This window comes from Zootoca vivipara, chromosome 8 (assembly GCF_963506605.1).
Source record: "Zootoca vivipara chromosome 8, rZooViv1.1, whole genome shotgun sequence".
Taxonomy (NCBI): domain Eukaryota; kingdom Metazoa; phylum Chordata; class Lepidosauria; order Squamata; family Lacertidae; genus Zootoca; species Zootoca vivipara.
The window spans coordinates 63,006,717-63,034,626 of record NC_083283.1 but is presented as its reverse complement, the minus strand read 5'-3'; the positions used below and the strand labels follow the sequence as shown (position 1 = coordinate 63,034,626).

The window sequence follows — 27,910 nt, the reverse complement described above, 5'->3', positions numbered from 1 at the left end:
AATAATAAATTCAGGCACGCATAATTACCATTGATTTTTGTTGTACACCCCTCATGATGAGAGAACCCCAAATGACAGCAATGGTCAGGGGTGTCTTTCCAAATTGTGTGTGTCTTTTCCTTTGACGTTTCTCTTGATGAGGCATTTAAAAAGCACTGATTTGCCACATATAAGGTTTACAATGTGCAGTTTTGCACGGTCCAGGCATGTAGTAAATTTGTAACCTGTGTAAACTGCCATCATCTACCAGTCCCCCTTAATTTTAACCTTTTCTTACTGGTTTTAGATACAAAAAGGCAACTGACTACCAGGACAAATGGAAGTTCATTAACACAACTAATAATGAAAACTGTTTCCAATTTGAACTATGGTTGCTTGTTGTAAGCTTCCCTTAAGCTCAGCACAGGAGGGCTTTAGGGGAAACACACACACACACACACACAGGGGATACCACATTTTAGTACATTCAGTTTCCCAAATGACAACTATTGGAAATCTGATACCCGCACACCTTGATTCAACTCCCTTGTTTACTGGAGAGACACAGCTTGAGGAGCAGTATCCAAACAGGCATGTTTTCTACAGTTCATCCTTTGCTTGCCCCAGGACAAAGTTGTGCAGTGTTTCAAGATCTCTGGCTCCTGTGTGCTCAGTGACTTTTTCCCCACCACGGAAAAGCATCAGTGTTGGGTAGCCACGCACCTTCAAAAGGAGAGGGGGGGGAGTAGGTTAGAAAGCAACTGCAATGCTGTATGTACTGACTCAAAAGTAATAGGCTCTTCCATATGGCCAGCATGGCACTGCTTGGACTCTTGTTTTTTGCAGTGTCCACACCTCATCCTTGTCACCAAAATGCCAACCTGTACTTCCCCCACCCCCTCCAGATTTCCTCTTGAGAAAAGCTGAGAACTTAAAACAAGCTTATATATATTATATATATTATATATATATATATATATATATATATATATATATATATATATATATATATGAGTGTCACTGCTGGGGGGAAAGGAGTTTCAACAGGTGGCCTCATGTTCATAAAATGAGCAAATTAGCACAAGACCTGTCATAAGACAGAGTAAGTAGTTGGGGTTGCTTAAATCTGAGTAGAAGGTACGTTTATGCTAATTGTTCTGTAAATTAAGATAACCTCTCTCTTCAAACGTTCTCCAACTTTAGCTGAAAGCACCTCAAGATCTGCTCGTATTGCTGAGGAGGGGGGAGTAGTATCAAACCGGGCTTTATTCTTTTCCTTCTGTTTTCCAAGCTTCGCCAAAGGCCACACTATATACCGTACATTTAAACCACTATGATACCACTTCAAACCTTTAACGGCTTCCCCCAAAGAATTCTGGGAGGTGGTGAGAGTTGTTAGGAGACCCCTATTCCCCTGCGTGGTTTAACATTCAATCCCTATTCACAGAGAACTCTGGGAATTGCAGCTCTGTGAGGGGAATAGGGATCTCCTACCAACTCTCAGCATCTTCAATAAAGTGCTCCCAGAATTCTTTGGGGGAAGCCGTTAAAGGTTTAAAGTGTTATCATACGGGTTTACACTAGCACCAACTCCTGGGGGCCCGGGCACCCACAAAAAATAATTATGGGTATTCGGCACCTGGCCTCCTGGGGCTGTGGAAATTGCGTCTTGGGGGCACCTCCCAGGCCCAGACGCTGCTGGGCACCCATAATCTGGGGCCCAATTAAGTGCCAGTGCTGGTTTAAATGTGTAGTGTGCATGTGGCCCAAGAGTTTCCTCCCTCCTCCGGCAGGAGGAAGCCCCTGTTGCATGGAGGTGTCAGAGATTTGTGAAAAGAAAAAAGCAGCAAAAAGAGGCAGGTATCTCCATGCAGCAGGAAGGTTCCCCCTTCCTTGTTGCTTCCCGCTTCCCTTCCCACAAACTTCTCATCAGGACTGATTTGATTCCCCTCTCCTCCTCTCTCAGCAACACAACTGGATTGCAAGGTGCTTTAAGTTGAAGTTAAACAACAGCTGGAGATAGCCGTGAGAGAGGAAATACCTTTAACATACAGAGAACACATGCAACTCCCCCAGCCCTGCCAGAAAAGTGGCCCCCATCAGTATGTACAGTGGTACCTCGACTTAACGAATGCCTCGACTTCCGAAGGTTTCGACTTCCGAAGTCCGCAAACCCCGGAAGTATTTTCGCCGTGTGCGCGGAACTTCTGCACATACGCAGAAGCGGGGTGCACGGTCTGCGCACGAACAAAGCACAAAATGGATGCTTCGACTTACGAAGGATTCGACTTACAAAGAGCGCCACAGAACGAATCGCCTTCGTAAGTCGAGGTACCACCGTAGTTTAATTAGAAAAATTAATTCCGGCCAAGTACGGTCAGAATGAAATGTATTCAAGGAGCTTGGTTATGATCAAGGCTGTACCAAGAACTCTGTATGTGCAGTGGGGCTTTGGAGATTACCTCCTCCGTTTTCAAAGCATCCCCACAGTGTCCCCAAAGCCACACCCTTTCCACCCATTTTAGTACAGTAGTACCTCTGGTTACGTAACCCTCTGGTTACATAAACTTCGGGATGCAAAAGCGGCAAACCCAGAAGTATTTTACCGGGTTTTGCCGCATGCGCAGAAGCGGTCCTCAGGTTGCAGAAACCTTGGGATCCGACTGGACCTCCGGAACGGACCCTGTATGCAACCGGAGGTACCACTGTAGTTTCAGAACCACATCTGACCACACGTAGTCAGTGGGGTTAAGCAGGTACAACGAGCACATATGTAGAAACTCCTCAGCTTTAGCTCATGTCTTTTTACACAACCCATAGTGAAAAGCTTCTGTACGCATTCTTCCCTGCAGCAGACACTAGTTACTTTGGAGAGTTAACTGTAAACCAAGCAGCCGCACACTTGCAATTTCAACAATTAAGCGCAAACACAGTGTAAAGCCATCTAGCTTCCATACTTACGGAAAATCTATTGCAGACATTGCGTTCCATGGTGCAGTCAACTTTTGCTATCTTGACATCGACTGGTCCTGGAAAGTTCTTTTTTGAGAGATTCTCCCAAGTGGGAGCCAGGTTTTTACAATGACCGCACCTGCAAGGGGGGGGGGGGGGAGAGAATTAGAATGAAAACATTTATCATTTTAAAAATAAAATAAAATAATCCCTATGTTGATTTCAATATATAACAAAGGTTTGTTTCTTTTAAGTAATATTTTTAAAGTTCAAAATAATACTTTTCAAGCCAGAATCTCAAATAAAAAGCACAAATTGAGAAAAACCCATGCTACCGCATGAGACATTGGATTATTTTCAATAGCCATACAACACCAAAAAGCATTGAGTTGTATCTACTTCAACCATTCTTCTTAGGCAGCACTAGTTCATTCAAAAATTACAAATAACACTTTGTCCCACATTTGATGAGGCAAGGCTCGGCGAAAGGTCAGGAAGAGCCCCTGCACTCATCGTTCCTTAGGAGGGTGTAGATCTCCTTGAAGAGCAGCACGAGACTCTACTGCTTTCCAAGTGCTTTGTGAAAGGAGCAGAGACAGCAATAAACTTAATTTTGGCTACCAATTTAAAGGGGGGAGAGGGAACCCACTGATAATGCATCTTTTTCTGTTGTGATGTAAATGTGCCCTCCTCTAACAATCTAGGTTTCCTCAAAGTTGGAGATTATGTCTCATAGTCCTCAAATTAGGAAATAACGTACCATTTAAACAAATGCTTCTGAAGCCACAGCCCTAAACCCACCTATTGCTAAGTAGGTTATTGCTGAAATCAATGAAGCAAAATGTCTTCGCACCACAGCCCAAGCTTACCTAAAACTCAGAAAGCAATAAAGCAAGGTTTCCACCTCTGACATGTTGTTTATACAACACTGAGGCTAAAATTTAAAATATGCTACTATCCATCACTTCTTTGCTACCTCAAAAAAAGGTTTGTTTGTTTTTTAGAGGAGGAGGAGGAGTGGCTTTGTTATTCTAGAAGTAGGTCTATTTCAAAATCACAACTCTTAGCACAGCTAGTGCCCCAACCCTTTAAGTTACCTCGCCAGAAAAACCTAAGGAGATTTATTCCTTTGTTGCTGGTCTGTTCTTCTTGTAACAGATTCATGAATTTAAAATTTGCCTCCATAAACCAAAGAGGGTCCAAATATTGTGAGGTTTAAATATGAGGAAGTGGCTGGCTTGCTGGTTTGCTCATTTCCTCCCTGCATCCCATAATAACTTATCCGGCAAGCAACAGAATTATCTTAAGATGCAGCAGGGTAACCAGGCAAGCACTGGGATGCTTAATGTTTTCTGCCAATCCAAATGCCCATCTGATGTTCCAGTCACATTTGCACAGGGAGCAGATGCAGGACTTTGAAACAGATCTGCTTCCCATGGAACACCCAATCTGTGTTATGTAACAACATGGCATGCAATCCAGTCACAAGCGAAGCACTTTGATGCTCCACTGCAAAGAGTCTAAATACTTACTAAATTGTGGCCACAGCATGTCCACAGTAAGCTGCACTGGAATAAACCTGCAAACCAACTTGGTGCATGAATGAACTGGCAGCCTTCAAGCTGAAATCAGCCTACGCACGTGAATCGATTTTTGATCTATCACTTGCTGTGACATTACAGTAAGTTCTGCACTACTTTCCCAGCCAGTAGCTGCTTGAAGGCACTACTTATAAAAGTACTGTATTAAAAACCTGCTCCCTGCCTTGGGAAACAAAAGTAACAATTTTTAAGGTCTCTTACTATATACAGGGTGTGTATTAAGAAGGCTACTGACCATACATACTGAAAACTACAGTTATTAAGAGGAGATGGGCTTTTTACTTGTCATTCAGCTTAATGTTAATATTTACTTAAAACAAAGTAAAGGGCAAAAGGAGACCTTGGAGAACTAGCGGTTGCTTAGCCAAACATAAAACAGCTGACATGCAAGAGAAAAAGGTCAATTTGTATACAATGAACTATAATTGTGTACACAATTTAGCTGACCAGGAATAGGCTACTGGCTATTTGTGTAGTAAACATTAGCCTGAACTGAAGCTTTTCATGGAAACAACTTGTTGCCAAATGAGAGTGGATTTGGTCAGGTGGCATTTAGAATATCTTTAACGCAGCCCTCACTTTTGGATATTTAGCATCCTTGTGGCATGGCTCTTTTTAGAATGAAGTCAGGAGAGAATGGAAGCTATATTTGGAATGCAGCTCTGCTCTAAGATTTGCAGATAGGGTTGCCAGACTCAATAGTGGACAGGACTTCTGTGCCTTTAATTGCCCTGCTCTCTTTTGAGTCTGGAAACCTTAAAGAGAAAAACAGCAGACCCTTTGTTTAATTTCCAAGCAAAGGGTCTGCTGGTTTCTTTAAGGTTTCCAGACTCAAAAGAGAGCAGGGCAATTAAAGGCACAGAAGTCCTGTCCTCTACTGAGTCTGGCAACCCTATTAGAGCTCAGTGAATTCTACAAGTATCTCCTCTCTTTCACATGTATCATTCTCACCTGTAAATAATTAAGACCAGACCAGTTTCACATAATGTCATTCATCTAAGTGCCAGGACCTGGTAAGTGGCAGGCTTGGTGGGTGAATTGCATAGGGATAACCTACGTGTTATATTGCTAACATCTTCCCCAAACTCCAGGTTTCCCTACTATCAACAATAGCATAGGATAAGAAGGTGGGAAGTCTCCAGGAGCCTGGAATCCCAGCAAAGACACCACAGAACAGTATGATGGAGCTAGCACTGCATGAGATCAAGAACTGAACCACTTCTGTAGTTAAATAAATTTTCATATCCATGCTTGGCCATCAAGTCACTAGGTGGTCTTCAGCCAGTCTCTGGGCCGATCCACACACCATATTTATCACTTAATGACTACAGCAGCACACATCTGTCATTAAGTCACCACCGATCTAACAGAATTTTTGCCTGGCAATTTTGTTTGCTGTCATATGAGTGGAGAAGTGGGATATAGCTCAAACAACTGAACTTTAGTCCATCAAACAGAACGGGTTGGATCTAGACTGTGTCATTCTTAGACTCGCTGAAATCAATTGAGGAGGCAACTCAAATCTTTTTCAATATGAACAATTCATACTTTCAGTATAATGAGGCTCTGCAAAACTGACTTACACGTATGTGTGAACCAGACCCCAACCTCATAGTATTGATTGTGCGCCAATGGCAATTAAATCAGATCTGATACCCCTCCCTCCAAATAAAACATGCTTAAACCTCTGGGGTTCTATGTAGCATGAACAGCAGAATAATTCTTTTTTAGTATCAGTTTAGGCAGGATCATATGTTATAAAGCAAGACGTACAAAATGTCATACATGCAGAATCTTGAGACTATTGTGGCCTGAGTCAAATACTTCCAACACAAAGGCATGGGAACAGGTACATTAAGAGGACAATCTCAGCAGGATTTGGACACGTGTAAAATGTATTTTTAAAGATTTGAGACACAAAGCAAAGTAGAAAAGTAGAAGGGGAAGAGCTGAGAGCATGGTTTTCCTGTGCAACTGCAGGAGGGGAGGATCATCACAGCATGGCATTGAGACGGAGAAGATATCACCTTGCTTAACTTTCAAAGGCACCTCTCTCTTTCCTCCTGCGCACCACCATTGCTAGGCACAAAATCCTTTCTGTTTCCTGACTGGTAAGACCTCCCAGCAGTTGCACATGAAAGAAAGAGGAGAAGCCCTTCTGCAACAGGGAGAGGTGCTGCCATTGGTTAATCTGACAGGGGTAGGTGGACCTCTTCATGGAGTCTGCTAGGCCTGATTTAGCATGTAGGCTCACCATTCCTGCCTCTAAACAGCCAGCAAATAAACGGTCTGCCAGGGGTACCTCCAGCTCATCTCAAACAAGACAAGGAGGCAAAGAATAGCTCCCAGATGGAAACTAGTTTTCACTTCTGAATAAATGCTACCAACAGGTAAATAAGATCACAATTATCCCACTCTAAAGGTGGAAATAAGTAAGTGGGGAGAACAGCAGCAACAGCAGCAGCACAGAAACAAAAAGTTCAAATGCCTGCGATCCCAAATGTTTTCTCTGTTGAAAACATTTATCAATTCACTTCATTTGTTGATTTAGTAATCAATAAAATCTCAGGCAGAAAACTTACCACGGAGCATAGAACTTAATGAAGGTGATCCCCTGAGACACTTCTTTATCAAAGTCTTTTTCAGAGAGGGAAAGGACTTTGCCCTGTCAAAGGAAAGGGATGTGAAAGTCAAACGGCTTCAAGCATACCACTCCTATGATGTTGTATTAAGAAAGAGGGGTCCATAGAAGAAGCCATGCCACACATATGCCAAATGCCACAGTGTGGAGATTTCCCAACCTCCACCCCAATGCATGAGGCTTTTCAATACATACATACATACATACATACATACATACATACATACAGTCATACCTCGGTTTAAGTACGCTTCGGTTTGAGTACTTTCAGTTTAAGTACTCCGCGGACCGTCTGGAACGGATTAATCTACTTTCTATTACTTTCAATGGGAAAGTTCACTTCAGGTTAAGTACGCTTCAGTTTAAGTACTCCGCGGACCGTCTGGAACGGATTAATCCACTTTCTCTGACTTTCAATGGGAAAGTTTGCTTCAGGTTAAGTACGCTTCAGTTTAAGTACTCCGCGGACCGTCTGGAACAGATTCATCCACTTTCCATTACTTTCAATGGGAAAGTTCACTTCAGGTTAAGTACGCTTCAGTTTAAGTAATCCGCGGACCCGTCTGGAACGGATTAATCCACTTTCTATTACTTTCAATGGGAAAGTTTGCTTCAGGTTAAGTACGCTTCAGGTTAAGTACAGACGTCCGGAACCAATTGTGTACTTAAACCGAGGTACCACTGTACATACATTTCAATACATACATACATATATTTCAATACAGGTTGCTTCCCCTCCACAAAGCACCCTTGCTGGGCTAGGCCAATTGTTTTCCCTGCAGTTCATCTCATCAGGCGAGAGCCATTGGAAGGGGGAAAAGGGTGGCACTCAGAGATACATATGCAGCTAAGGAGCTAATTAAAAGCACTCTGTGAAGCACTCCTTGAAAATCCCTCATATGAGTACTGCAGCCTAAATGGACATCACTATCATTTTAATTTTCTGGATTTGAATATCTTGTTCAGCACCTCCTGTTTTATTGTAGTCCCATCGTCGCCCTCCATTTGTTCCCTGCCTTCTTGCTGTGCCAACCCAAAACAGGGCCGAATCTGATTATGACTACCTTTGTCCTGGCAACAAGCTGTGATGTCACAAGGATGGTGACTTAAGTGAGAAAGAGGCTACAGGAAATGTTAACTTATACCATCCAATAGGAAGTCAACACCTCTCTATTTAGCTACATCTATTATCTATCCATATATTATCTTTAACACAAAAGTATGAGCAGCCAGGAACCATTTCATCCAGAAATGAACCCGATAGACATAGTATAGCAACATATGTATGTTTGTGCATGTTTACATGAATGCACAGCTCCGCGGCAGCAGTCAACGCACACTTTTAAAAAAGCAACAACAGCTTTATTGCAAATTCTGATCAAGTGTTATAACCAGAACCCTAGTGGAGGTGTGACAGCAAAGTTCAGAGAATAATTTTTAGGGTTTGGGGAAAACAAAGAGGTATTATTTAGGACATGGGTAGGCAAACTAAGGCCCGGGGGCCGGATCTGGCCCAATTGCCTTCTAAATCCGGCCTGCGGATGGTCCAGAAATCAGCATGTTTTTTAGAGAGTAGAATGTGCCCTTTTATTTAAAATACATCTCTGGGTTATTTGTGGAGCATAGGAATTTGTTCAAACCCCCCCCCCCCCAAAAAAAAACCAGTCCAGCCCCCCACACGGTCTGAGAGACATTGGACTGGCTCCCGCTGAAAAAGTTTGCTGACCCCTGATTTAGGACTTACCTCTTCCTCTGGAATTGCTTCTCTAGGTGGTGATGGTACTTCTGTAGGTTTAGCATCTCCTGAGGCTTCTTTGGTGTCTTTTAGCTGGGATTCTACATATTCTTTCAAAGAGTCGAAATCTCTCTTCCCTTTATATTGGTCAACCTACAAAACAACAGTGACAACATGCGAATTACTTAGTTTAGCAAACCATTCTTGAAACCCCATTTGAAGATGTTCACGTTTGTTTTTTGCCAAGAAAGAGATCCCTGCAAATCTTAATGCATTTTGAGTAACAAAGTAAGAGTTTCAGGAAGTTAAGAGTTCCTTTAAAAACGAAAATAAAACTTTGCATTTTCCCTTCTATTTTTTCAAAAAATTCCACCTACCCATCCACAAAAACCAAAACCAAAACACAACAAGACCATGTGAAGAAAAAGCAGCTTCAAAATTTATGGAAATTTCACATCTCTGTCTAGAACCCGAAGTTATCAGCATTCTAAAAGGTGTGAGGAACTTCCATGACTATAGGAGGCCCTGAACACGAGGGAACTTGAAAGGAGCTGTGTAACTATTGGGGGAGCACTAAAGGCACGATCCCTGCAGTAAAATAATAATAATAATAATAATAATAATAATAATAATAATAATAATAATAAATTCTTTATACCCTGCCCACCCATCTGGTTGGGTTTCCCCAGCCACTCTGGGCAGCTCCCAACAAAACATTAAAAACACGATAAAACATCAAACATTAGAAACTTCCCTAAACGGCTGCCTTCAGATGTCTTCTAAAAGTCAGACAGTTGTTTATTTCCTTGACATCTGGTGGGAGGGCGTTTCACAAGGCGCGCGCCACTACCAAGAAGGCCCTCTGCCTTCATCTCCTTTTAAAACTTGTGTTGCCCCTTCAAGTGAGCAATAACTGAATAGGAAGCGCCAGGAATTAAGGCAAGTGCTTTGAAGCCAAAGCACACATTCCGGGAGCAAGGTAATTATTCTCTCCCCTGATGCTCATGAATGCCCTCCATCATCCCACCCCACCCAACCCGGTGAGGAGGAAGATCCACAAGGACCCAATGCTCCACTGACCATAGCTGCCAAGTTATCCCTTTTTTAAAGGGATTTTCCCTTATGCTGAATAGGCTTCCTCGTGAGAAAAGGGAAAACTTGGCAGCTATGCCACTGACTGGAGCATGTTTCTCCTTATCAACCTTGTCCAAAGGCAACACCCATGATAGCTTTACACCTCCTCTGTGAAAACGGGAGCTCAGAAATGGAAGCTGGAGGTATTTTATATGTGTGTGTGTTTGCATTATATGTATGTATGAGTGTGTGTGTGTGTGTGTGTGTGTGTGTATAAAATGACATGTTTGTTCTACTCGGCATTTCACAGCTCCTATGACCTGTGGCTACATAAAGATTCAGTTTCACAAACTACACCATCGGGCTTTCAGAGTCCATTCCAGGGGAGGCCTGAAAGTGACACAATCGATCCCGTCACATAAACATAGGAAACTGAATAAAGGGGACAAGATTCATGATAACCTCACCTTTTCTCCTCCTCTGAACCAAAGGAGGGTTGGGTAACCGCGCACTTGGTTTTCCGAGCAGACTTCATTATGTTGTGTGCAATCCACCTGAAACATCACACAAGTATCAAGTAATAAGGCCATTGTGAATTTCACAAAGTAAAGGTATAAGCTGTCAGCAGGTGCGTTGAAATATTTAACTCTCGCTGTGCAAAAAAAAAGACACAACTGCTGAAGGGTGTCGCCATGATTACTTATATAAAGCACCTAAACATACTGGGCACGGCACAAGATTGAAAACAGCACATTTTCCTGCCCATGGGGGTTGCATCTAAAACAGCACGGAACAAAAGAAGAAGATGAAAAAAATGCTATAAACTAAAACGAAGTAAAAGGAGTGATAATAAAATATAATTAAATTACATTAAAATGAGAACAATAAAAAGAAAATAAATTTGGGGCAGGGGAATGCAAGAAAACATGTGAAATCCTATATGTTAAGGGGGAGGAGTTCCATTCCTTAGAAGCTGTAAGAGAGACAATGTGCAGAGCTAGAACGGACAGCTTAATAGGTTCAATGAATAGAAGGACCCAGGAAGAAAACAGAGAGAAAGCAGGAGCAGAAATGTGAAGAGAAGCAAAATAAGACTCATGGGGCCAACAGACGACGCCAGTGAAGAGAAAAATACAGAAGAGAAACACATAGAGGTGTAACATGACTGAAACACAACCAAACAAAAAGTTAAATGAGCAGAAGAGCTGGGAATGGAGAGAAGAGTTTTAAGTAGAGAGACAGGGAGATTGGTGAGGGATGCATTACAAAAAACCCTTGCAACGTAAAAGGGAGAGTATAAGGGCTTAAAAAGGTGAAGGGACCCCTGACCATTAGGTCCAGTCGTGACTGACTCTGGGGTTGCGCGCTCATCTCGCATTATTGGCCGAGGGAGCCGAGGTATAGCTTCCAGGTCATGTGGCCAGCATGACAAAGCCGCTTCTGGCGAACCAGAGCAGCGCACGGAAACGCCGTTTACCTTCCTGCTGTAGCGGTTCCTATTTATCTACTTGCATTTTGACATGCTTTCGAACTGCTAGGTTGGCAGGAGCTGGGACCAAGCAACGGGAGCTCACCCCGTCACAGGGATTCGAACCGCCGACCTTCTGATCAGCAAGCCCAATTGATCAGAAGGTGTGTGTGTGTGTCTGTGTGTGGTACTTTTAAAAAAAAGTGTTATAAAAGAGAGAACCCACAGACCTCAGCTAGAGCAGTAATCTGAGCCAAGGAAGAGAAAGAAGGATCAAAGACAGTGCCCAGCCTCTTAACTTGCTGAGAAGACTGAAGAGTGAAGTTGCTGACTGAAAGAGAAAGAGAAGGGGGAAGGTAATTTAAGGGGAAAACACGACAAATCCCATCCTTTGTATACAGTGTTTGTGATAATGATCCAACATCCCAGCAGAAGGTGGTGATAAGACAGTTGGAAGCATTAGACAGACTGGTGTTAGGAGGCAGTATTGGCTCTGAAAAGCAGGTGCTGGAAGCACAAAACAGGGGAGGGGCCTTGCCTTCGTGGCCAGCTTTAGGTTTCCTGAAGGCACCTGGCTGGTCTCCCTTGGAAACAGGGCTGCTGGGCTAATGAACACTCAGGCTGACCCAGCAAGGCTCTTGAGATGTTTTTTTGCAAGGGGGGAGAGAAAGAAAAGGGACACAGTGAGAAAGGAAGGAAGAGAAAGGCAGAGTTGGACAGCACCATATAACAAAAGAGTTTCAAGAGCAAGACTAAATGGTCCAAAGAACCTAAAGACTGAGCTCAGCAGACACCAGTTCAGAGAGGAAACTGAGAAAGAAGAGTGCCCATTAAAGGAAGCTTTAAAAGGGCAAGTCACAACGGGAGGGAAGCCAGGAAAGGAGAGTATCAACAAACCCCTAAATAACGCCGAGGACTAAGGCATAGCTGCCAAGTTATCCCCTTTTTTTAAGGGAAATTCCCTTATGCTGAATAGGCTTCCTCGTGAGAAAAGGGAAAACTTGGCAGCTATGGACTAAGGAGCAGAGAGGGATCAACTGTGTCAGAACATGAGGCAAGATCAATAGGAGCAAGAGGATTTTATATTGGGTGGTCTCAATAGAATGCAGATGTTGAATACCAGCCGGGAAAAGGTTCAAATCGTATGAATAGAATTAGAGAGGAAAGAACAGATGTAGTATTTATTGTGGGGGGGAAAGGAAGGAAAGAAGGAAGGATGGATGGATGGATGGATGGAAGGAAGGAAGGAAGGAAGGAAGGAAGGGGGGGTACTGGATCAAAAGGATTGAAGGAAGAAGAAAAGCAGCATCAGGAAATGAAAGCTGAAAAGATGGGTAAAAATAGTGATGATGATGATGATGATGATAATCATAATAATAATCATAATGAAGAATACAGCCAGAACTAGAGAGTAATGAAGAATGAAGAGCACAAATCGATAAGCTATTGGACAAAATTATTACAGGAAACTGATGAAGGGACAGCAGAGGAGAAGGATAATGATGAGCATGAAGTAGTGAACCGATGCTAAGGATGGAGAAGTTGAAGACTCAAGAAAGTGAAAGAAGTAAGCTTGGTTACCAGAAGGATAAGATGAAAGCATTAAATTAGAATTACGTGAAATTTGGTCCAGGGGCATCCAGGAGCTCTGAGCCAGAAGCAAAAGGAGCATGAGAAGGAAGAGAAGAAAGGCTAAGGTGTGGGGGGTAAACGCTGCAGCAAGAAAAGCTCCTGTTCACTGCTCCATTCAGCCAGCCTCGTCTTACGTTTTCTCCCAGCATTCAGTTAGCATTTGTTGCCTACTAAGCAACAAATGTAAGCTGTTAGTCCCCTCTTAGGGTTTTTCTCCACCATTTTTTGGGTACTTCTGCAAAAAAACTCGGGGATATTGCAGGGTGGTTAATGTATTTATTTAAACCCCTTGTCTACTTGCCTTTCCTCATCTAAAGCTGTGCATGGTTAGTGTTGCTTTGGCTGCATAAGCAACAACATTCATAGCCATTTGTAGGGAATGATTAGACAGCAGAATCGATGGGAGATGTGAGAAGTGAGAGAATCTTGAAGACAGAGAAAATGCCGAGCACAAATTTATCAGAATGAGGGTTAATTTGTAAAGTGAAACCAACAGGAATAAGAATTGGAAGGGAAGAAAGGAGGAAAGTAAGCCAGGACTCAAAAGTCAAAACAGGATGGCGATAAATCACAGCAGCCCACAAATTAAAAGGAGCAGTGAAAAGAACACACACTTTGGAGCAAACAGTTAAACTGTGGAACTCACTGCCACAGGAGGTAGTGGTGGCCACCCACTTAGGTGGCTTTAAAAGAGGATTAGGCAAATTCAGGGAGGATATCAAAGGCTACTAATGATGGCGATGTTCTGCCTCTGTTGCTGGAAACCACAGGGGGGAAAGAGTGCTCTTTTGCTCAAATTCTGCTTGTGGGTTTCTCACAGGCATCTGGTTGACAATTACAAGAACAGGATTCTGGACTAAATGGGCCATTGGCCTGATCCAGCAGGCTCTTCTTATATTGGAAGCAAGAGATAGAATTAGAAGAGGGAAAATAAAGAATCTGGAGCAAGCAAGAAGATGAGAACAGATGACTTGCCACTACAACCTTCAAGGTGGGAGGAGTGAGAAAAGGCTAGTGAATGACTTAAGTAAGAACATCCAAGGCCAGCAGTCCACTAGAGAGACTAGAAGAGCAAGAAGAGAGAGAGAAAATTCAGAGGAAGGAATCAAGTAGTGTGGCTTGTTCGATAGCTGCAGGAAAAGTAAATGAGAATGGTAATCAAGGCAAACCAACAACAACATGACAAAGAACTTAAACTAAATTAGGATGTTGAGGACAATGTGCAGTAGGGCTGAGAGCAACACTACCAGCTAACAAGCATGAAGTTAAGGGGTGGGGAGACGTCAGAGAACAGCAGTCCAAACATCTTTGAAAAGCAAAATTGCAAATGCTTTGCACAATGGCCTAGATCCAGACTAACAGCACAATCCTAGCCATATTTACCCAGGTAAAAGGGGTTAGGATTACATCCGAAATCCATTACACTTTGTAGCTCCATTGAAATCAATGAGGGCAGTTAGTTTTTGGCAAGTTTAGATCAAATTGATTTCAGTGGATTAAGTGTAACAGGCTTGGTGTGGATCCAACTCAATATTTTTGAAGGCAGGCAGAACACTTGTCTGCGTGGGTTTCAACAAGCATTTATTTGCCCCCTTCCAAATGTGCTCTTGGTTAGAAAAACAAAATGAAAATATTGATTTAATGGGTTTTTTTAAACAACAACAACAACAGCAGCAACACAAAATAAGTATCAGACTTTCCTTCCAATGTCATGTGTAGTTTGTCTCCCAAAAGACCCCAAATACGTTATTCCATCTAAAATATTAACCGTGCACCCAGTTGAACATTTCAGGCTGGGAGAGCAATCTTTTCCACCAGAAAGCTAACAATATGACTACACTCCTGTTTTTATAGTTAGCTGAAGTTATTCCAACACCCACACACATCTGCCTGAAGATGGAAAGAAGGGCTCCATCATCATAAAAGCTGTAGGGACCCTGCCTTTTCCTTCTTTAAAATAACAAGGCCCTGGTATGGCTATATTCCTATTAACCACTCAATCACTTGCCCACAAAGAGTAAGAACCCCTCCTGTGTAAGCAGTTTGCTACTTACTGTTTCTGTAACAGACAATTTGTTTGATTTTGCTGTTAACTGTCCTGATTTTTATTTTTATGTTATTTTTTAAAATGTGGAAAGGCCGGGTACAAAGGTTTTAAATGAGTAAATAAACTGCCCTGCGACATACACACAGGTAAGATAAATATTTTGTGGGCAGGTTCAAGCAAAACAAGCAAGGCACCAGATATATTTTTTTAAACCGAGATGTGCAAATGGACTGCCAGGAGTATTATACCGCAGAGTAAATGAAGTTAATTGCAGGTTAATGGAGGAAACAGCCTTCTCCCATCGTAGATGTTACTGCCGAAGTACATAATGTTCAATTTAAGACCTTGTAAACGAAGCCTACCTTGCCGATCTTGGCAGTCCCCGAATTTTCAAGGTGCTGGGCCAACTGCTCCCAAGTTGGCGCCAGGGCCTTGCAGTGGCCACACCAGGGGGCAAAGAATTTGATAAAGTGATTGCCTAAAAAAACAACAACAACAAGGTTTATTTAAAAATAAATAAATAAACAGGGCTCACTTCACTCATTCCAGCAGTGATTATGTGTCTGTCTTTATGCAGACAAACAACACTGGAAGGTATACTGCTACCCTTTACCATGGCTGGCTTTCCATTCTCAAGAGACGGGGATCTGCTGTGTAAAACAGGGGGCTCGTTCCCACCTGTAGCTCCCAGTCACTTGCTCCATACGTCCCCTAGCACAGCCACTTAGAAACCTTGGTAAGATAAGCAAGGTAACTTTGCCTGACCTTCTTCCCCAATCTCCTCTCTACTACACTGTAGTCAGAAACTTTACGCAGCACTTTTCTTTTTTTACACAAGGCTACTAAAGGTAAAAGGCAAAGGACCCCTGGACGGTTAAGTCCAGTCAAAGGTGACTATGGGGTTGTGGTGCTCATCTCGCTTTTCAGGCTGAGGGAGCCAGCGTTTGTCCACAGACAGCTTTCCAGGTCATGTGGCCAGCAGGACTAAACCGCTTCTGGCGCAACGGGACACCGTGACAGAAGCCAGAGCGCACGGAAACACCGTTTACCTTCCCGCCGCAGCAGTACCTATTTATCTACTTGCACTGGTGTGCTTTCAAACTGCTAGGTTGGCAGGAGCTAGGACAGAGCAATGGGAGCTCACTCTGTCACAGGGATTCGAACCGCTGACCTTCTGATTGGCAAGTGCAAGAGGCTCAGTGGTCTAGAGTCTAGACCACAGTGCCACCCACACCACAAGGCTATAAAGAATATTGATTGCAAAATGTTTCCTCTAAAACTTCATCTCCTCTGAGTCTTGCAGGCCTCGAGGTTATCAGCAGGTGAAAGGTTATCAGCAACTTATGGCCTTTTGGAGTTCTCAGTGGAGAAAGTTTGCTGGAGGTGCCAGAACAACAAGGATGGGAAAAGGCCTTTCCTTAAACCTCCGGTCTCACTGGGTCTGAAGGCGGCTCAGAGCAATCTCCACCTGCCCTGGAAGTATGTTGCCAAGCGTCAGGTCCTGGGTGACAATAGGTTAACAGCCGAATTTTGAGGATTACAGTTCATCTTAGTATGCTGAAAGTAGACCTTCTGCCTCCATAAGGACACAAAAAGAGCCCTGCTGGATCAGGCCAAAGACCAATCTAGTCCAGCGTTCTTTTCTTACAGTGGCCAAACAGATGCCTATAGAAAGCTTGCAAGGAGGACCTGGGTGCTCACAGCCTCCTCCCTCTCCCCTTCACACAAACCAGTGAACAAGTCAGGAAGTCTTCAGTTGCGTCCAAACTGGGAAACTATGGTTAATGGCGTTGGAACAATGCAGGGCATGATGCCAACTTCAAACCACGGTTTCAGGCTTGCTCTGAAACCATTAAGTAAAACCTTCCTGATTTCATAGAAACACAGAATTGTAGAGTTGGAAGGGAATACGAGGGTAATCTAGTCCAAACCACCACCACCCTGCAATACAGGGATCTTTTTGCCCAATGTGGGGATCAAACACACGGCCCCAAGATTAAGAATCTCATGCTCTACCAATTGAGCTGTCCTTTGTTCACCTGCCTACGTGAAAGGAGTTGTTGTAGTGGCTACATGCACAGGGCATGAGGATGATTTGTAACACGGCTTCAAAACTCAGGATATGAACATTCAAAACATGGCAAGTGTCATTAGTCTGCGCAATGCTTGAGCTGTGACCCAGGAACTCTCAAGATGAAATCTCATTTCTGCTACACAGATTCATTAGATAGCCTATTCATTATGGGACACTGTACCACTGTTACATAAATTTATTAAATATAAAGAGCATTAAAAAAAAGGATTTGCAGCAATAACTATCAAGTTACCTTCTGCAACATGCGTTTTGAAATTGGCTGATGTGAGCTCATATAGACCCTGCTTCGATTCCGGGTCTTTGGGAGACTCTGGTTCAGAATCTTTCTCCTATCATACAAAGGAAAATTACATTAACAACGCTATTGTATCTCAAGACAGACACAGCTGGCTATATAGCTGCATGCATAATGAAACTGCAGGTATAAATTTGTGGTTATACTCACAGCAAACATGACAACACTCCTTCGCAGTTTCAGATAAAAGCATACACGTATAAGCTAACATGCTGTATACCAGGCATCCCCAAACTGCGGCCCTCCAGATGTTTTGGCCTCCAACTCCCATGATCCCTAGCTAACAGGACCAGTGGTCAGGGATGATGGGAATTGTAGTCCAAAACATCTGGAGGGCCAAAGTTTGGGGGTGCCTGCTGTATACACATTCATAACACAACTCAGGCCATCCATCCAAATGTAACTACTACTTGCATGGAATTATTTCCCCCCAAAGGTAAACACACACACATATATAATGTATGTTATGTCTGCAGATAAATAACTTTCATTTTCCTAGAGCAACAAATGAGAGGCAGCCAACTTTCAAGAAAAAACAAAGCAATGCTGGCAGCAGCAGCACCGAGGGTATGTTGTGTGTGTGTGTGTGTGTGTGTGTGTGTGTGTGTGTGTGTGCAGTGCTCTAAGTTCAACCAGTTTACTTCCTTAGCCCACACATAACCAGGAGAGCTTGCATTTGGTTCAGTGTAGGAATGAAGGATAAAATATAATAATACCCACATTCAGCTACCGTTTCCCTTCAATGTGAACGGCATTGGTCTTTAAAAACAAGGACATTACTGATGGCTGTTCATTCATTACTGCCCAGCTCAAATTATTAGAGGAAGAGGTAGGATAGCACAACGCCCCAGACCCTCATTTGGCCAATTTTAGCTGCATCGTGTCCCCTCTTTGTTTTCTAACACATTATCTAAGGGAGGAATGCAAAATGTATGGCGTCCTGGCCTTCTATGGGCTCCCGTTATAATTCAATAACTGATATGCTGTATTTGCACTCTTTTAAAAACAAACAAAAAACAGTTTGAAAGGCATTTTATTTTGTGTCTCCTGAAAGAAGGAAGGACTCTTTGATCACTTACAGCAGGTTCTTCTTTTAGTGTCTTCAGCATCCAGTTCTCCAGCGACTGGAAGTCTCTAGGTCCCTGGTATTTTGCAGCTTCTTGGCCTGGTCTAAGCAGTTTCAGGCTGCAAATGCAAGACAACACATGTAAATGTTTTTAAGGTCATGCGATGTCGAAACATTCTGAAAACGACTGTACTTTTCCCGTCATGTCCCAGCTCAAAGAACCTTCCTCAGGGTGGTCTCTTTAATCCTAAATTTTCACAGTTGTGTTGATTTCAGTAGCACGGCATTGGCTTTCCAAGGTCACAATTTCTCTGCAAACTTTCAAAAAGACTTAAAAAAACTGAAGACAGCTTCAAATCTGTGACAGAGGTAGTTTGAATGCCCTTTCACTGCCGTGAAAACGTAACAGTACCACCTTCTGTACCCGAAACAAACTATTTGCAATGCTGGGGGGGGGGGGGAGTTGGGGAAAATGGGGTCTATAGATTAGCGTCTGTGATGTCACTAGCATATGTGCACCTCCACCCAAACAATTCATTGAGCAGTTCTGCAACTGCTTTAAAATTGCTTGTGTTGCTTTTTCTTGGTAATGTCAAGGGCGAAAAAAGGTAAAGGACCCCTGACAGTTAAGTCCAGTTGCGGACGACTCTGGGGTTGCAGCACTCATCTCACTTTATAGGCTGAGGAAGCCGGCGTTTGTCCGCAGTTTTTCCGGGTCATGTGGCCAGCATGACTAAGCCGCTTCTGGCACAACGGAACACTGATTCCACAGCAGTGCACGGAAATGCAGTTTACCTTCCTGCCCGAGTGGCACCTATTTATCTACTTGCAGTTTTTTGCGTGCTTTCGAACTGCTAGGTTGGCAGGAGCTGGGACCAAGCAACGGGAGCTCACCCCGTCGTGGGGATTCGAACCACCGACCTTCTGATCGGCAAGCCCAAGAGGCTCAGTGGTTTAGACCACAGCGCCACCCGTGTTTACAGATATAAACTCTGCTTACACACACGTGTATATATTTGAGGACAGCATGCCTGAAACATAAAGGGACAAAGCCAATCGCATGTTTAAACTTGCAAGATATGTACCGTATTACAAGCCCAACTGCAAGGCTAGGTTCTCACACTACAAGAGCCCATTGTGACTACTGTTGAATGTTACACCTGTCTTCTTATGAAACATTCTATATCAGCATATTAAGAAATCTTAAGTGAATAAAATGTTAAGAAACTTAGACCAGAGGCCTCACCACTATCTGCCCAAACATGTCGAGTGAGGAGTCCTGGTTACCTGCCATTTGCCAATAAAGCATTGGATATTCACAGTAAGTATGAAATCAAGAACTTGCCGACCTCATGCAAATTCAGCCTGCCCAGGCTGTAGTATATACGCCCCTGCAACAGGGAAGAGCTCTTCAAAGGGAGGCTATATCTGCAGAATCATCTAACAGGCTACCCTTGCCAAGAAGCTGGCGGTGGAGCTCCCAGGGTGTCGTCAATTAGGTTCTTCCTGGTTTAGCAAATGAACATGGGCCTTGGAGAAGGAAATGCTCAGTAATTACTATACCAGATGAGGTGTGGTCCTCTCACCCCAACCTACCAGAGCAATTCAACCACCTTCTGCTACCTATAACACTTTTGCATCACCTTGGCACATTTGCACAGCTGTTCCTCTTATCCATGTACAGGCAAACATATGGGTGTGCTCACTGCACTTTTCACTAAAACCCAAGAGGAGCAAGGAGGAAACAGAAAGTGCATCTAATATTGGAAGGTTTTCATTGCTAGTACTGCTCAGTGTAGATCCACTGAAGTTAATGAGCATTGCTAACATACGTTTATTAATTTCAATATGTCTACTCTAAGCAGAAGCTAGTTGAATACAGCCCATTGCTTTTATTTCCTTGTGCAATTATATATCACTTCAGAATACATAATCCAATGGTACAGTCCAATGGCACATAAGCCCACCAACCAGGCTGAAGCTAAGCAGAGGCACTGGCTGGCTTAACGTTTTTTCCTGCATCATGATTTTTGCCGTTGCCTGCTCTTGTGGTTCGCTGTCCCCTGAATGAGGCAGACGAGAGCTGAGCCAGCTGAGTTAACAAGGGCTGCAGGAATCGAGAGAAGCACTGGCTGACTTCACAGTGTTCCCCACATTGTGATTTTTCCATAGCACACACACACACACACCACATTGCCAGGGTCCAAAAATTATGAAACCGATGTCACGATATGGACATCAAACCAGTTTTAGACAATATATTGTTATTATCACCTAGCCTAAGTGCCTAAATGGAAGATTTCCCAAGAACCTCATAAATGATGCCTTGAGTTCCATAACAGAACAAAGGCAGGATATTAATTTAAGAAAATAAAGAAACAATATCAAGAGGGCTTTTTAAAAAACCCAATCACTATGTGATTGCTACATGGGCTGCTGCTAGGTAGAAGGTCTGTTCACAAAACAGGGAAAAAGAGGATTCTGGTCCTTCCCAGGTACAAAACAGAATCTAATGTATAACACACAATACTGTATATTCCATGCACTTGGCAAAAAAGACGAGCCTGCTGACATATAGCATTTCACCACAATGCTACACTATAAGCACTCAAAAGCAACTGCCCCCTCATGCTGGCATGGGCCTAAGGGAAATACGCAGAACAATTAACGGATGCAATGCTCCTTTAAACGTACGTCGGGTATCCTCTGACACTATACTCGGAACACAGTGGCGTATCCGCAGTGCAGTCCACTTTGACAACATAGACCTGTGGATCTTCCATGCTGTTGTACTTGTCTGCAAGATCGTTCCATGTTGGCTGCAAGCGCTGGCAGTGCCCACACCTGGGGTAAAAAAAGGAGATGATTAATGAATTCATTTTCCTTTGTTACAGGGATTACTGAGATCATCTGCATGTGGTTTAGAATCTCCATTTCCAACCACACTTATCGTCTTAACAGAAAGCCGGGAGCTGGGCTTTGGTCCGATTTCATGTTTCAGTTGATGATTTCCAAACCATGTTCTGGGGAAACACTGAGGTTCCTTGGAAGCTTATTGGTAGTTTCAATAATGGCCGGAAATTTTCTCTAAAAGATTTCTCATCTCCTGTTACTGATGGGGTGCCACCAAGGAAGTGTACTGGATACAATCTCAGTTCACGCGAGTTAACAGTGATGTGAAATGAGTATGTAGCCCTAGAACATCCCAGAAACCTCAGCATATTGGAGGAATTCCATGAGAGAGACACAGCAGTTTTCCTGCACACAACTTGATATGATGGAAAGGACTCCCAAAATGTGCAAAGTCTGAAACTACTGTATCTAGCAACTAATGTGCGTCAAACACTTCTTATTACTACTACTACTATTAATAATAATAATAAATTACTTTTGACAAACACTCAGCAGAGTTTTAAGCATTTGTTCTGACATTAGTTAGTTGTTCAAAGAGATAAAGAGTGTGTCTAAAGCAGCTCTTTGGATCCCAAACATAATAATGCTGCTTTGAATAAGAAGATTGCATTATAACAGCAAACAGTGTGACTGTTGCAGAAAATAGAATCGTCAAGTTGATGTGAAGTTCAATCAAGACCATCACTGGACAAGAAGCATCAGGTATACTCTGTAAGACCTCCCAATGTAGTGTGGGAAAGGCACTTTTCTTTAACCTCACATTATGTGTCACCTTGACCCTAATCCAGGATATCTATAAGGGGTTAGGAGCTCAAGCAGACCAATTCCATCTCCCTCCATTTTCTTCTATTTTTTAAACTGATACTGTCAACATTCCACATGCCCTAGAAGTCAAAATTGAGCTGCTTTAGGGCTTCCTAACGTTTCTTTTTATTTTACAAGGTAGTATCCATTTTCAAAGACTTCCCTCAAGTGTGCAGAAATCATCCCTTTTTTTATAGGTGGCCTGTTTTACTTCCACACTAATTGGTGCAAGAGCAGACCACACAAGTCTGGCATTACTGTATTGTGCATTAGAGCAGTGTTTCCCAACCTTGTGCCTCCAGATGTTTTCGGACTACAATTCCCATCATTCCTGACCACTGGTCTTGCTAGCTAGGGATGATGGGAATTGTAGTCTCAAAACATCTGGAGGCACAAGGTTGGGAAACACTGCATTAGAGCAGTGTTTCTCAACCAGTGTGCCTCCAGATGTTTTGGGACTACAACTCCCATCATTCCTGACCACTGGTCTTGCTAGCTAGGGATGATGGGAGTTGTAGTCCCAAAACATCTGGAGGCACACTGGTTGAGAAACACTGCATTAGAGAGATGTATGGTCCACGCATTCCTTTCCTAGGATCCCTTTGTCCCCTTCAGAGCAATTTCGCAAAGGCCAAAACTCACATTATGATTTACCCTCTTAGCAAGCTAGCTTGAATGAATTGATTAATTATGGTCACAGACCAGAAATAGCAAGCTGGCTTTGTCCCAGTAGCAATAATCACAAATATTCACCATGTGCCACATGAGAACCTCCGTTTTAATACTCTGTGTTCCCAGAAGCATCTTGGAAAAAGAGGGAAGACCATGAACTCAATGATTGGGGTGGGAGGGTGAGTATGTGTTTCACATAATGACTATCTGCAAATGCTACAACCGGTACGAGATCACTTGCACACATAGGGAAATTCCACCCCACCGCCACCAAGTGTCCCTCTGGCTACCACAAGGCATGTGTGGAGAAAGACCAGGTGTTGCTGAACTCAAACTCCTAGCATCCTTGACCACTGGCTATGCTAGATGGGGCTGATAGGACTTGGGAGTCCAACAACTCCCTGGTTTCCCATGTTAAAGGGGACATTTCCCTATGATGAAGGTGGGGAAACCCAGATTGCACATCTCATGGCAGAAGAAATGCTCAAGGTGCTGCCTTTGTAACAATGAGCTGTATATATGAAGACACCCACAGAAGACGCCTATTTGTATTGCAGAAAGAGGAATTGAAAACCTCTCGATCCTTTAACTCAGCATGGGCTAATGTTTCATGTTAGGAGTTTTCCCCATTTTCCTTTCTAGCTATAAATTCACATTTGAAGTGGGGACACACAGGAGACCCTGGAGACACGCTGGATACTACTGGAGCTAAAGGGGGCAACCTGACTAGGCCATTGCTAGCTACTTGAAAATTGCCCCCACGTACCCCAAGTGGTGACTCAGCTCCTGATTGCAGCGCAATTCCTACTAGGAGTCTACCCCTTTAAAAATAAAATTTTAAAGTCAGTTCAGTGCTGATTTGAACACTTCTCAATTATTAAGATGGTTGGGTGACGCCAGAAGTCTCCTGCTTTGCCTTGCCAAGAGCTCTGCACAGATCAACACTTCCTATATTAACATCTCAGAGCAAGATTATCTGTGCATATAGACTCTATCTCAGAAGGAACTCCTTCTATTTACCTTTTTCTTTGCCCTGAGGCACAGACCTAGGAAAGATGTCAATTCTTAATTAGCTGTTTGCATTTACTGCAGAAGCCTCAGCTGCCTTAAGAGAAAATAGCCTGGAAACCACTTTTGCATGGGCTTTATTGGAGGACTATGCAACACTGCTTATGGATTTTCAGTGAGTAAAAAAATGGCATTTTATTAATGACAGAGCTGGTCTGAGACCTGCCAGTAAAACAAGTTATGGCCTGAGTTCTAGTAAACCTAGGCTCAAATTAAAGGAGGGGAGGAGAGGGGAAAGAGGTTAACATGCTATGTCCTGCTGTTTAGTTTAGATTCCACTTGGAGGGGGGGGTTTGCTTTGTCTTTGGTCAGTTAGGACCTGTGAATGGGATCCAGCAATGACAGACTTGTCTGCAACAATAGAAATGGTTTTTCTATGGGTCCTTTGTATGCTATGAAAATTTGAACAAAAGAAGTATATCAAATTTTTTTAAAGGCACAAATACTTCCCTCCATTAGTTTTCCCTTTACTGTCTATTTAATGTTAGGCCAGATACATATTTTTTCAAGTTTCTTTTTTAAGACACTTGAAAAATAGCAAAGCTTTTTTTTAAAAAAAATAATGATGTGCTGGTAGGCAAACTACTAAACCTTTCTGTAGGCTAGCAATTGTGAACTAATCTGCAACCCTGAAGTTGCAGGATTTTTCTAATCACAGAAGTTGTCTCTGCAATCTTCTGCGTCCTCCACTCCAGAATGTACACTGCTCACATGCAGAGCTCATTTGTCTGCGCAGTTACCTGACTTCTGTGCTGGCCATTTCATGAACACACCTGCACTTAAAATGCACGTACAGATAAGTGATGAACTACTTCGGGTATTACTGCCAGCAATCGATCCAACATAACTTGCTCCCATGAACTTTTTCATTTAGCCCTGCCCACCTCGTCCCAACATCCTGTTCTTACCAACCAGATGCCCATGGGAAGCCCAAAAGCAAGACCTGAGCGCCGATAGCCCTCTCCTGACTTGCCCATCCACCCCAACGACCCACTTTCAGAGGTACACTGCCTCAAGACAGTGCAGGTACCATCATGGCTAGTATTTATACCCTGCCTGGTCCCATGGGTGAAGCGTGGCTTACGGTAATGCCATTAAACTCTCTCTGGGGACAGAGGGTAAATGTCACAAGTGGGGGCAGGTTGCAGCAGCTACTTCTGCAGGGAAAGAAAACCTCCTTGCGGGTTTTCTGCCCCTGAGGTGGTAGAGCACCTGCTCTTTCCCCAACCGCACCCAGGAATAATAATAGGGCGCAGAGGCAGCACAGCTAGATTAACAGAACCATAGGACTGTAGAGTTGGAAGGGGTACCCAGGGGGTCATCTAGTCCAACCCGGTGCCATGCAGGAAGATGCAGCTGTTCCCAAAAAAGGGGCTGCTGCTGCGAGATCCCGCCAACTTCTACGCAAATACCCAAGGCTTCGTGGAGACTGTTTAAAGACCCCTTTACAGGCTAAACTTAGAATATCGTTGAAAAGTGCTTTTAATTCAGTAATAAAACTTAAAAGATGAAACCAATATATGAGATAGATGCATAACATGCAAAGCAAGTTATGTCAAGCCTTTATTTGTTGTAATTATTTGTCGTTTGGTGGGTCAATTATTAATGGAATGTAATTAATGAAATAGTGATGTTTATTTTTGTATTTTTGTAACTATTTGTTTTATTACTGTGGAATTTTCAAAAGAAAGCATTTGTAAAAATAAAAATAAAAAATAAGTTGCATTACTGAAATAAATGCACTTTTCGACGACATTCTAATTTTCCGAGTTTCACCTGTGGTCGCGTGTGCGTATTTGTGGAGGCACCGGGTGGAGGATGGAGGAGGAGGAGCCTCCTCCGCCGCCCCCCCCCAGCCTCCTGGACCCCCCCCCCAGCCACCCTGCCACGTCAGCGGGAGGAGCAGACCTGGGCGCGCGCCCACCCCCTTCCCTTTCCCCAGGCCGCCGCCGCCGCTCACCACGGGGCGAAGAACATGACGAAGTGCGGCGCGCTCTGGGCGCCATGGCGCAGCATCTCGGCGCTGTAGAGATGCCGCGCGTGGGGGTCCGCTTCGCCGCCCGCCTCCGTCCCCTCGGCCCAAGCGGGGCCCGCGCCTAAGGAGAGGCAGCCGAGCAGCAGCAGGGCCAGGCAGGCCGTGGAGTGGTGGTGGGGGGAGGAGGTGGCCATGGCGGCGGTGCAAACGGAAAGAGAAAGAGAGCGAGGAAAGAAGGAAGGAAGGAAGAAAGAAGCCGGCCCGGGCCACGTCTCCCCTCCCGGCCAACCCCGCCTGCTCCTGCTGCTGCGAGGGCGGCGTCTCCTCAGCCTCCGCCCCCGTTCCGCCTGCCTCGGAGGAGTCAAAGGGCGACGGGGAGGGGCCGGCAGGGAAAGGGCGGCGACGCCGAAGCGCGCTTCTTTTTCCGTCGCGGCTCGGTGCAAAGTTGCGCCTGTGAGGAAGCTACCCGTTAAGTTTCGAAAGAAGCGGTTCGGGGACTCAAGGGAGCGGAGGAGGAGGAGGAGGAAGAGACCCCCCTCTCAGGGCCGCTGCTGTTGGCCAGCCAGCGCGTGGGGCGTGGTCGCCTTAAGCACGTGCGCATCCCGCTCTGAGGTCTCTAATGAGGAGTGGCGCTCTTAAGGAACTACCATAGCGGTGCCTTTTCACAACGCAATTCGACATGCCTAGACCGCACGGAGTAGTTTGTGTGGGGGATTGTTCCCAGGCATAGGAGCCAACTTGAATAAAATATTGAAGGGGGTGTGCGCGAGATTTGCAATTGTTGCAAGGTGCGTTTCCTCCCAACGCTGAAGAACCTAAACACTCGCATCCAGTACTGGAAGCAGAGCTGAACCTGAGCCACGTGCCTGTGAATAGCGATAGTGGGATTCACACAGAGTGCTATTGCTCGCAGAATTCCCACAGGCATATGGTTGCCTACTATGAGAACAGGACGTTGGAGTAGATGGCCCTTTGTCTGATCCAGTAGGGTTCTTAAGTTCTTAAGAACGAATTAAATAGCTTTGCTCTTGTATTATTCTTCCATTCCTAGTTTGTTGACACAAGAGGACCTAGCCATGTCATAAAGGCTTTGCACAGCTAATCACTATGTTAACAAAGATATACCGGTAAATTTGGGGAGTACCATACGTAGAATGTAAGTTTAGGACAAATTAGAATGGGACCTAGTGGACACGGGTGTTCCTGTGTCTATCCTACCTAAAAGCTGAGCTGGGCTTTCATGACACTCATCTAGCCTGTTTTATAGCTAAGGATAAGATAGCGAGGCAAATTCTGTAACCAGAGCTGACTCTGTAAGAGAAATGCACCAGTTAGTTGAATCAAGAAAACCGCTATTTGCCACAGGCCTAACTTTGACACGGGACCCAGGTGGCGCTGTGGGTTATACCACTGAGCCTAGGGCTTGCTGATCAGAAGGTCAGCGGTTCGAATCCCTGCAACGGAGTGAGCTCCCGTTGCTCGGTCCCAGCTCCTGCCCACCTAGCAGTTTGAAAGCACGTCAAAGTGCAAGTAGATAAATAGGGACCGCTCCAGCGGGAAGGTAAACGGCGTTTCCGTGTGCTGCTCTGGTTCGCCAGAAGCGGCTTTGTCATGCTGGCCACATGACCCGGAAGCTGTCTGCGGACAAACGCCGGCTCCCTCGGCCTATAGAGCGAGATGAGGGCCGCAACCCCAGTCGGACACGACTGGACCTGTTGGTCAGGGGCCCTAACTTTGACACATGCACACACACAACAAATACTACCAATGTTAATGTAACATTTGTTAGCTGATGTATAACAAGCCACTTGAATGAACAATTTCAATTGAGAATTTGCTATTAACTTGTCCTACAATTCAGAGATTCTTCAAAAGCACACAGATTCTCCAAGT

At 44.1% G+C, this 27,910-nt stretch overlaps 1 protein-coding gene across 1 annotated transcript; it reads right to left on the bottom strand.

Moving 5' to 3' along the window:
- Positions 1-34: 34 nt before the first annotated feature.
- TXNDC5 (thioredoxin domain containing 5) lies at positions 35-26,327 on the bottom strand. The gene is made up of 10 exons (XM_035124695.2): positions 26,003-26,327; positions 21,280-21,429; positions 18,599-18,704; positions 17,457-17,553; positions 15,492-15,607; positions 10,450-10,536; positions 8,918-9,061; positions 7,115-7,197; positions 2,941-3,070; positions 35-702 (listed from the first exon to the last, which is right to left on the bottom strand). The coding sequence occupies exons 1-10, from the start codon at positions 26,209-26,211 to the stop codon at positions 580-582; spliced, it is 1,245 nt and encodes a 414-aa protein (XP_034980586.2). The 5' UTR covers positions 26,212-26,327; the 3' UTR covers positions 35-579.
- Positions 26,328-27,910: the final 1,583 nt, after the last annotated feature.

Excerpts from the sequence above, each read along its gene's own strand:
- TXNDC5 (XM_035124695.2), bottom strand. The coding sequence starts at position 26,211 with ATGGCCACCTCCTCCCCCCACCACCACTCCACGGCCTGCCTGGCCCTG. Across the intron at positions 18,705-21,279 it reads AGTGTCAGAGGATACCCGAC|CCTGAAACTGCTTAGACCAG; the intron begins GTACGTTTAAAG and ends TTGCATTTGCAG. Across the intron at positions 15,608-17,456 it reads CAAAACGCATGTTGCAGAAG|GCAATCACTTTATCAAATTC; the intron begins GTAACTTGATAG and ends TTGTTTTTTTAG.